This window comes from Rhynchophorus ferrugineus, unplaced genomic scaffold (assembly GCF_030347505.1).
Source record: "Rhynchophorus ferrugineus isolate W39M unplaced genomic scaffold, kcgeb_rfMv2 rfM2, whole genome shotgun sequence".
Classification (NCBI taxonomy): domain Eukaryota; kingdom Metazoa; phylum Arthropoda; class Insecta; order Coleoptera; family Curculionidae; genus Rhynchophorus; species Rhynchophorus ferrugineus.
Genome location: NW_027472581.1, coordinates 48,169,096 through 48,181,100, shown reverse-complemented (window position 1 = coordinate 48,181,100; position 12,005 = coordinate 48,169,096). Strand labels below are relative to the sequence as shown.

Here is a 12,005-nt window from a genome sequence, read left to right as displayed (position 1 = left end):
TTACATTTAATATATTTTTTATTAACAAATACAAAAATATTGATTACCATATTTTTATACGACATATATATATGTTTCTCGGATTTTCTATATACAGACGTTTTCTTTCATATAACAAAGTGTGAAATATCCTTCAAATATCAAAAATACAGATTAGACGAAATAAAAATGTAATCAATAGAGAAAAAACAGCCATAAGGCTTTTGTTTACAATAAAATATATTTTTAGACACCATATGTTGAGGCACACACGGATATTTCCGGTAAATATTAAATGTTGAATATATTTTCAGCAGGTAATTTATACATCGGTTTATTAAAAATGCTACCCCTAATTAAAATACTTTCAAGTTTTTGAGCTTGAGATAATAGTATGAGTGTTGAGAAATTAAGGATTATAATCACATAGAATAAATGAAAAACAATTTGTTGTTAAAGCAATCAAAAATATTCCATACCCTTACTCAGCTCAAGTATATATACCTATGACATCAAAATAAAGATATATATTTATACATTTATATTTTTTGGAAAGTGTGGTAGTGTTTTATACATCTTATATACAATATATTATGTACAAATAATACAATTAAAAATAAGTTCACGAATAATTTTGGAAAAATGTATTTTATAATAGCCTAGTTGCCATAACTTATCACATTAATTCATGTTTTTTTTTTCACCGTATATAAAGCTTATGTTTGTAAAGAGATACAAAATATATTATTGTTTCTCTATTTTATTGATCTTAGGCACAATTGTTGGCAGTTGTATACATCAGTATATAAATATATTGGTAAATATTATAAAATACAGGAAATCTTCCTCTATAATTTTTCGTTGCTATCAAAAATGGATAATGCTGCAATTGTAAAATATGAATAATCCATAGAATTGTGGCGTTTATAAAGCGTTTCGATGTCTTGTCAATAATAAAATAGTTGAATGCCAAACTGAAAACTTGATATGATAAGAGTTAACAAAATGTGGTAGTGACAACCAAATAATTATAATCCACACTACTTTTGAATTAAGAGTAAGAAATCATAGTCATAATGTCGGAAAAGACAATACTAAGTAACCAATGTAATTCATATGTATTGTTCGATATTTGAATTAATGAAACAGAGTAATATATAGGAAAGAAATTTAAAACTATAGTATAAATGTGTATTTAAGATCTATGTGTCATTAAATAGACAGTTAAGATATTTAGTACATGTACATGAACACGTAATTCTGTGTGCCTTATGTAAACACGAATGAAAACTTTCGCAAACATTACCCATATGTATATTAAAAAGTACACAGTAGCTTCTTAATTTGGTTCTGGAAATACTTCAGTTTTTTCTTAATAACTAATCCTTAACATTTGCGATATTATGCATTATGCATTTTTTTATCATTTATAAATAATAAGCGATTATACCTTTTATACAGAACGACAGTGATTTTTTCAGGTTATTTCAATCGTAATGGAAAATGAACTCGATGTTGAGAAAGATGAAATATCCTGTAAAGATATCAGCGCGTTAATAAAAACTACAGAAATGTGAACTGAATAGGAAGACATTTTTAGTACAATACCAGACACAAACAATATCTTTGGTAATATGACGCTAGCCTGAGAACAATACATGATCTCGAGTAAATCAATCTTATTGTGTTATTAAAAGCTTAAATTATTTTAGCAAATTGGAAGTTTTACTTGTAATTCCTAATTTTAAAATAAATGCTTAATTTTTGGTTTCAAACACTAGAGGCTTTCAAATGAAACTGTAATAGTTTTGCTAAAATAAAAACAGAAACAGTGGATTGGAACTGACAGATTTATAAGTAGGTGTAAATATTATCGATTGTAATAAGATTGTATAAGATTGCACATTTTCAATATATAACAAAAAAGTGTATTTTAACGAAATGTACTAGCACACATTTCCGGTAATGTGGGCATAATATAGTTTTATTATGATTTCTTTATCGCTAAAATATGTTATTTCTTTGTTATATGCTGATGTGCTTTAAGTAAAAGTAACAATTGCTGGGTTGTACCAAGAAGTAAGTTTGTACGTTTCTGATTCTACCTTAATGTGTTCATACTATTAGTGTTACCTAAAGTAATTTTGAGAATAAAGTTATAGAAGTTTGTAGTAATTTTTTATATCTGAGTTGGAAGCCTCGTTTGCTGTGTTGGTATAAACAATTCTAAAAGGACAAAAGAAAGACGACAAAGAAATAAAACTATCACATTTTTGTAATTTGCTTAATATAACAATATTGTACTCTATCAAAACTCTTTGAGGTTTCAGTAAAATCATACAAGCTAAATCATGTGTGATTCAATATTAAGACTAATTAAACTTAGTCAGTCTTGCCTAAAAAAATGTATCTTTTTTTCTGTTTAACACAGCCTTAAAGAGACGCATGTCGTCATTCACTGTAACATCAAATTCTCCAAATTTCTATGGAGGATGATGTCCTTCACATAATAGAACACAATTTTTATGTTCTCTGTGTCTACCGCTGTAGTAAAGTGGCTGTACAGAGGTTTCTTCTTATCTCTTTTGATGCTAATGAACAATTGCAGAATAAAATTTTTAACATCTTCAAGCGAGTGACTATTTCCGGAAAAATCCTCAAAATATAAACGAATATCTGTTTCTGTGCTTCGTACTTTTTTCATTAATAAATCGTACTTATTTAAAAATAAAATTATTGAGACGTTACTGAATATTACGTTGTTTACGATGGTATCGAATATATCCCTGGATTCTTCTAATCTGTTGGTGGCACGATCTTCCAACAGAACCTGATCAAATTCTGACGATGACACGAGAAACAGAATAGACGTAACTGAATCGAAGCACTGGAACCATTTTTGCCTTTGAGATCGCTGTCCTCCTACGTCCACAAAAAGAAATGGAATATTGTTAATGGGTATGATGAATTCGGTTATTCCCTTTGTGGCCTTTCGGCAGTGGAGGATATCTTGGTTGGTCGGTGTATAGGAGGGCTGCGATATCCTTTCCAGATTATTCAAAAAATACTCTATGGAATCGCTCTGAAACAAAATAAACATCAGTTAAACAATCAAATTAAACATTGTTGCAATATTATTAAATATTAAAGCATATATTAGGTGCCTGCATATATTTTGATCATTTTTTTACTTGCTTACAAAATGCTTTTATTGAGAAAAATTGATACAATATATTTTAATCAAAATATTCATGTTCATGTTCGAACTTTTTCTTATATTTCTGACAAGATGACGATATCGTGTTGAGAGAACATTATGTTGGTTTTACAGCAATCTCCTTTCGCACATTTCTGTCACAGGCTTCAAAATAACAATTTAAAAAAATGTAAACCAAAGTTGGGATATAACGGAACCGCGTTACCACAGGTTTTTAAAAGTAGTTGACGAGCTTTAGCATCATTTTTTTTCAAATCAAACAATAAAAGTAATGAATGTCGATAAAGGCATTTTGAGCATTCCATAATTAGTTTGTATAACACTTATTAACTCAATACTATAGAAAATTGTTATTTAACAACACCATCGAATTTAATTAACAATTGTTTGCATTTATACTTCACATTTTCACCCATAGATATCGCTGATCAAAATATATGCAAGCATCTAATACTAAATGTTAATGAAAAACTACGCCCAGTTTTATTTTTATATATAAATTAATCTGCCAGGGAATCAAACAATTTTAGGTATCAGAGAACATCTTTTATTGAATAGGTAAACGACATATTTTAATTTTATTACTGTTTTATAAGTTAGCTTTATTTATATGTATTAGGCCTATATGTTAATTTAATTTTTTTAATAATGATTATTAATTTAATTAGTTATTAAAATTATTTTATATTAAATTATTTTAATTAATAATGAGGGTGCAAACCTTATTCTGCAAAATCGGTACATTGTATTTTATTCAAAGTATTGATAGCAGCTACTTTTTTCGATATTCTGATATTCGATGCCAGTTTATACAATGAATAAAGCAGCTATTAAAGACCTATATCACCAGTGGAAAGATCCTTAAAGCCGCTAATGTATATATAGACTACGTTCTGAGCTTCTCTTTTGGTATTACTAATGAATCAAATTTACAATATAATAATAGAAAGTCATTAAACATAAAAACACCACCCTAGAACTACAGTAAAATGAACAACGTTGACACAAAATCTAGGAGGACGGCCAATCAACTTCATCAACAGATAGTTTATAGTAGTAAGAAAAGAATCCCAAACACTATTTGTTAAGTAGACAGCTTTATCCCGTTATTTATAAAAGCACATAGTGAAGAAAACAAAATTGAAAGATACAAAGAGGTAAAAAAATATAAGCCTCTAAGGCATAAAGATTCACCGAAGGAACCCTGCTTGTATCCACGGGCGGAATCTTAGTTACCTAAAATATATAGCCAAAGATCCTGTGGTATAACAATGACACTTTTTTGCTCAAATATAACAAATTTGTCAATTTGTTAAAAAAATAATATAAATTAAACTCGCATTAAAGTCTCAAACATTAATTTAAATCCCTAGATTTGTCTTCAAGTAAAAAAATAAGTATAACCCCTTAATGTGTTCCTCCAGTTAAATGTAACTAAAAATATACGAGAATGTTTGTTTTACGGTATAAATTATACATAGTTTTCCTAAATCATAATCTAATAACTAATAGTTACTAATGAAAATAACACAAATATTACTGAAACATTTCAATTTAGTGTGTGTAAATGAATAGTTACTAGAAGATAATAGATAATAATTTTTAGTTAAATTGTAAGTGTTAAATTTCACGAAAGGTTGATATGATAAATTTGGTTTCCTGTGCTTTCAGAAGAATATAAAAACATTAATTTTATTCAATAATTACCACAATGAGGAACACCGATAACGAAAAAGTAGTCTTAATAAAATTCTTATTTAAAGAGAATAACGTTTAGTATATATTTTGTTGTATCTATTTATAGCACCTTATTGATTCTTGTAAAATGAGTAATCGTGATTTTCCTGTTATTATATTCCGGGAATAGAAATTTGAACCGTAATCAAGCAATTAAGAAGATCTACCAATTATTAATAAGGAAGGCGTAGGAATTTCAATATGGCGGAGATAGCCGTGTTGTATTGTCTTAAATAATCATCATACGAGTAATAAAAGTATTAATTTTCTAGGGTAAGCTGTAAAACAAACTGATATATAACATTATCATTGATTAAATGGTGTGTTTGTTTCTTTTCAAGGCTTCTAACGCTATTAAATTTAAATATACTTATCAGTAAGTATATTTTTGGAGGTAACACGGCACGGTTGTCGAGTACATTTTAGCATGTAAGTCACTACAATAAAAGTAAACTTTAATATTTTAGAAGATAGATTAAAACATATGACCTTATTATGGTTTATAAGTATTAAAAAATGATATTTCATTGGTTTAAACATATAAGTGTAATAAATATAAGATTTTGTTAAATACATTATATGATATGTTGATTTCTTGATCATAATTTCTCGTCTACAAATATTTTGAACTAATTGTTGCTTTATTCAAGGAAGTAGAACTATCAATTATTTATGGAGGCCCTTTACTTAAACAACTGTCGCTGATTGACTTAGCAACAACACTAATATCGTAACATCGACTATATGTGGATTGTAAATTTAAATTTAATTTATTTATGAATTTAAACTAAAGAGGTATCAATCTCTGTCCCTGTAATGTAAATAATTATTCAAAACAGTGAACTCACGTCATCCAGATATTTAATATATAGCATATAGCAATTTGCAAATTCGTTTTAAAATCAGACAATATTTTCTTTCTCATGTTACTCTAATTAAAAAGAGATACAATGCTATCTGTACGTTCGAGCATGTAACCGAATTAGCCTATAAAAGACATCCGGTTGTCAAATACTACAAAATCCTTTAAAACATTAGTGATAATAATTATAGGTTATAAACTGCAAGCATTGTTTTCGCGCTTTGCTTGTTTTGATAAATTCCACTCTTTTGGAGATATTAGGGAGTAACCACTACATTGGTTAAATCTAGTTTCATCAAGAAAGATGTACATAGGTAGTAACAGAAGAAACTAAGGAAAATACAGTCAATGACTTGTCAAAGATACACCGCAATGAAGGAAACAAGATCTAAATGTAAAAGGTAAATATGCTTTCTAATGAAAGTAAAATACATTACTTGGATATACAATTGTTAATAAAGGCCTGCAAGGGATACTGCTGTATTAAAAATGCTCCTAAAATTCTATCTCACCAGTGGTGTGAAAAAGAGTTCAATGTAAATATAATAAAACGCAACCCTAACCTGCAAACTATTATGACTGTTTAATTAACTGCACTTCTTCGATAATGTATTATATGTACTATAATGTTAAAATAAATTGTATTTGATAACATAATTTTTGTTTCATTGATTTATTTAGATTAGAATTTTGTTATATATAAAAGTCAAAATGAACTAAAACTCAAAGTAATTTTTTTTAAATGCTATGCTTTTAAATGGCTATGTGATGACTATAATGTGTTGCACTCGCTAGAATTTTCAAGTAAAGCATGAAGCAACCGAAATATATCCACGTTCAACGTATAGTTGCATGTTGGTATGATAGAAAATAAAGACATAGAAAGGGAAGGCAAATGGAAGCAATCGTAATCATGTTCCAGGGGAGTTTCCAAACAACCAGAGAGCCGGAGGCACAAAATTAAAAATTATTTGTTTTGGTCTGGATTTTTTTGGATTTAATTTTTTTATTCCGGTGTATATTTTTAACGAAGGTCGTTTTTATAACATATTTTTATAGCATTTACGGTAAAAAATATCTTACGGTAATATGATAGTTATGCTAAAAAAGGTTATACAAGTTCGACATTGGAACATTATGAAACGTGTTCCCACACGCATTCTTTTGAAGCAAATGATGCCGTCAACTTCAGGCCAATAGGAACTGGACAATACAACATCAAAAAGACCAAGAACTAAGTGTAGATGTGGAAATAATAATTAAATATAATTTCCTTTGACAGATTTCCTTTTTAACTTACCGCTATAATTATTTGCGTTTGACGTGTCCTCTGATGGTTTCGAAGCGCAAAATTTGGTACGACCTTATTTATCGAAACCACCAGTCTTAAATGTCATAAAACTTAGAAAGAAGTATCATGGTCTGTGCCACAGGAAGCATGTAACGTTCGCATTCGTATCCAAGAGTCGTCGTTCACATTGTATAGTACACTAGAAGGCAACGGCAGATCCTCGCCATAAAGCTTCCAAGGAAGCATAGTATTTGTCCCTCTAGGAAGTGTGTAGCTTACCACTTGTAACATTCGTAAGTTAAACTATTCATTTACCTAAAATCTTTACCAGTTTGTACTATTATATCTATATTTCAGTTAGATTATTTTACTGAAGTAATTTAGTTGTTGATTCATAAATACGTTAACCAACTAACTTTGTCTTTGCGCAAAGAAGAGGGCTGGGATAGATACATAATTCCGTCTTCATGGCATTAATACTTTTACGCAAATGTTTCGTCAACTTGTAGTGTTTTTACTAGACTAGTATTTAATTTGAGGGAAGAAATAAATTCAAGTGATGCAGCTAATATATCGAATTTATTAATATTTTAGATAGGACCGGCGTTATCTTAATAACCTGCAACATTAAAATGTTTAAAGTATCTAAACTAATTTAGAGCTTATAGTTTCCAAAAAGTATGATTATGCAAGTTGAACATGCTGGGTATTAAATTGTCTGAATTTTCTTTTGAATAAAATAGCCCTATAAAAATAGTTTGAAATGTTTTTTGGGATTTTTATAACAACCATAAATAAATATTTTAATAAAATACGGGCGAGGCATAGAAACAAACTTAACAATTATTGACCTTATTATAAAATAAATATTAACTTAGATCTGGTGGTATAGTATTTTTATATATTAGGTCTAGTAAAATAAATCGATTATTTTTCCAATAGATAGTTTTAATTCATTGTATCTCGTACTGTAAAAGTACGATGGGTTTACACTAGAGTACATTAAAACACTGAAAAAGAGAAAATCCGCTATATTTTACAGTTCTTCGATAAATCTGAAACCGCCAAGCGGTTGAACATATAAATAGTATTTAATGGTTCTAATACTATAATAACCAAGAAGAGCAGTTTGGATTCCATTCTAGTAATTTCAATGTCAAAGATGCATCAAGGCTGATTGAAAATTGAAAATGGGGATAAAATAATGTAAATAGTCTATCAGTCATGAACTAAATATTACACAAAAAAATTTCGTTCGGAATTAATATCCCTATGTTACAGCAACGAAATATTCCTAAATTGGATGGTAACTGGTTATGAAAAGTGGAACACAACACACACACACAGCAACAGAAACGTAGCTCCCCACGGACAGTAAGACTGAAGACAACATCATCAAGGCAATGCAAATTTGCACACATCGATAGCGACCTGCCAGAATCTTCGGGAGCTTCGTTGGGAGATCCTTATGCACCTTATAATCCGGACCTGGCATCAAGTGATCACCACTTGTTCCTGTCTATGCTCCAAAGTGACTTCTATGAGGGAGGTAAATTACCTTCAAAGTTATCGAATAATACGACCTAAATATATCAGGTATATAAATTGATTTTATATAAATTGATTTTAAAGAATTTACAACAAATTACATTTACAGATTTACAACTATGTATTAAAATGCATGGGATACATTTATAACCAACTTCATGTCAAAGCCTCACTGATGTGCCATTTCATAGACAAACATTTTTTGCAATGCGTTGAAAATGTCTGCATGTGTACCTGTCATTCGCATTTGCGGGAGGTTTTACTTTTTTAATTCATTTTGAAAAAAGAGGCAGGTGAAGGCCACATCGAATGCTCTATGAAGCTAATCGCAACCATGATCCACTGTTTTTTAACACGTGAATACTGGTTTCAATGTTTTAAAAATAATGATTATCACACCGAAGACAAAGAGCATTGTGGGCAGCAAAAAAAATTTTGAAGATGAAGATTTGGAAACAATACTCGATGAAACAATCAATGGAAATCGCTATCGAATACAATTGATACATTTGAGCCGAGCATTGCGTAAAAATGGCCGGAATATGAGCAAAGATGCGTCAATGTCCTTCTTCAGCATGACAGCGCGCGGCCGCATGTCTGAACAGCGCTTCACTTCTTATGAAGATACCTAAAAGTAGGTCGATTCGTGGATAGCCTCAAATGATACATCGTTCTTTCGAAATTGCCGGAAATATGAGAAAAAGTAGAGGCTATCAATGGACAATAGTTTCAATAAAATATATTATAGCGATTTTTCACAGTAAAGTTTCAAATTAAAAAAATCTTTAAAATTAATTTATATAATTCTAATATGTTAAATAAAGTCTTTTGATAGAAACAATGGATTTATTTTTTACTATATATTTTTTAATTGTCTTCGGTGAGATAATCATCACTTATTTTAAGAGGGGTGTTGGTTAATAAGAGTCTACGACGATACGAGATAATTACAAATATGAATGTGTTTGAATACTATTATTAATACATGTTAAATGGTGAATCACATTTGGAAGAAATTTATAATTCCGTTATCGTGATATATTCTTCTCGCATTTATGCATGATTCACGGTTCTTTATTTTAAATATATTTAAATACAAAAATATTATTCATTTGATGATTGTGGTTTAAAGGATTAGTTTAAAAAAATCATTACATTCTGTTTAAAAATACATCGCAAAACAAAGGATGTCGGTAAGTATACTTCCTGTTAATACGCATACACTAGTACACAGCACAGTAGTCAACAATACAATATCAATAATATATATTTTTATAAGCGTTACAATTTAGTTTTTTTTTAGGAATACAAAAATAATTATTTAATTATATATTTCAAAAATAATTAAAGCCGAAAAGATAGTACTTTCGTGTTATGATTTGTATTTATGGACACTAAATATCAATATCTAAAGATTCTTGAATGGGCAATGACCAATGAAGTGGTTTATAAAGAAGTGTTGTTGCGTGGAAATAAGTTACATTAATTTGATAATTGATAATAGGCATGATGACTAATTTTTTAAATTCTATGTATTCACTTTAGTGCAAAAAATGTATTACAATAAAAAACTGACGTTTGAAATAGTGTAATTTTAAACGCGCGCTAAAACGCTCCAATGCATTATTCGTGGCATAGTTACTTTGGTCGTACTTAACAGTTTCTATAGGTACTGATCTTATTTATACATTATTTGAATAATTTTTCTATGTTAGAACAATGTTAAAGTGTATCGATGATGTAATATACTCTAATATAACCTAATATTCCCTAATTATGCATAATTTTACCGATACAATATTAAAAACAAATTGTGTACTTTCGTTCCAAGGCAGAAAATAGAGAAATGTGGTTTAATTTTACAAGGCGCGAACTAGTTGGTATAGCTTAAACATTGGTAATGTATTACTGTGAAGACTATTCTAATGTAAATATTTACTATTTTAATTCTATATCTTTAATTATGATTAAGGTGTCTTATAAAGGTAACATCGACGTAAATAATAACGTTGATAAAATTTGAGTTTAGGCCTCATTTGTTTTGTTTATTGTCTATCAATCATTAACTAATATCTCTTAGTTTGTTCTTTTTCAGTTACCAAATAATATGGAAAATTATATTTAATATAATGTAATGAATTACATTACATTTTACAATCGTGCATGAAATCAGCATATATATTCGTACAATATTCGAATACCAAGCAGACAGAAGAATATGGGTTTCTAACTGAGCTCACTGAACATTCACTGCTGTTTACTACTGAACGATTATTCTCAGTATAGTATATTCTCAAAATACAAAGAAAAATATTAATTAAGTACGTGCCTTCAACAAGTGTCAATAAAATCCCATCAAGGTTAGATAACAAAAAACTAATATTAAATATCTGGTAGTTTGTACATCAAATAGATCGATGACTTCACCGGGTTAAGGGTAAGTGACACATTTGATTGAACAATGGCCAACACAATTTGATTTTATCAAGTGTTGCCTACTGGCGATTATCCTTATTGGGTACACTGTAAAGTTATTACCTGCATTTACTAATATATATGCAAATAATAAACAATATTATAAAATTAAATATTTATAAATGAGTAGGGTCTAACACTGAATGAATTCTACAAATACAAGCAACTGAAACATGTATTGAGAGTTGTTCAGTAAAGCCTTATAACAAGTTTAAAGACAGTTCACCCTACTGGACTTGTCACTTACTTAAGTGTGAGTGAAAGCAGTGCATTTACCACTTACGACTTTAGAGCAAGACTAAGAAGATATATATTTTACACGGGATCATTTACTGAAGCGATCTTATACACTTCATGTATAATTATAATATTGTATAATAATGTATAATAATTATCGTAAGAAATACTTGTTGCCCATTGAGTAGATTGTTGTACCATTAAGGATCTTTATGACAATATAGCAACACTGTGATCGGTAGACCATATCCACCTCCTTATAAACTTTAAAAGTTTCTTAATTATTTGGAAGCTTATATCAGTTAAGCCAATCATAGATCCAACCATGTGATAATACATTCTTATCAATACAAGTGCTGGATCATTTTCGAAACTAATGCATTTTCTAACAGAACATATGCCAAGTCCATTTTCTGACTCTCATTTATGGGATAATTCCTTATGAGATTTACTTAAAACATATCTTAAAAATGAGGTTTTAAACAATATATGCAAAATAAATCAATAATATATTTATCAAATTTAAAGTTACAAAAACAGCCCTTATAACAAATAAGTATTATATTTTTCTCTAGAGGTCTATTATTAGGTGCTTGCAAGAATTCTGATAATCTCTTTCTTTAAAAAGGCATTTATTGTGAAAATTTGGTACAATATAT

At 29.1% G+C, this 12,005-nt stretch overlaps 1 protein-coding gene and 1 long non-coding RNA gene across 3 annotated transcripts in view; one reads left to right on the top strand and one right to left on the bottom strand.

Moving 5' to 3' along the window:
• cta (Guanine nucleotide-binding protein subunit alpha cta) overlaps positions 1-12,005 on the bottom strand; it is a 36,726-nt gene continuing 24,721 nt past the window's right edge. The window contains exon 2 of the mRNA XM_076395757.1: positions 1-3,061. Coding sequence (XP_076251872.1) covers positions 2,435-3,061 — 627 coding nt within the window. The 3' untranslated portion in view covers positions 1-2,434. The remainder of the gene's footprint in view (positions 3,062-12,005) is intronic.
• On the top strand, positions 5,078-6,452 carry LOC143191069 (uncharacterized). Of its 2 annotated transcripts, XR_013004391.1 has the most exons (4): positions 5,078-5,206; positions 5,275-5,362; positions 5,987-6,196; positions 6,257-6,452. It is a non-coding gene; the product is annotated as an uncharacterized LOC143191069 (long non-coding RNA). The 2 variants fall into 2 exon arrangements; XR_013004390.1 differs by lacking the exons at positions 5,078-5,206; positions 5,275-5,362 and having other exon boundaries at positions 5,387-6,196.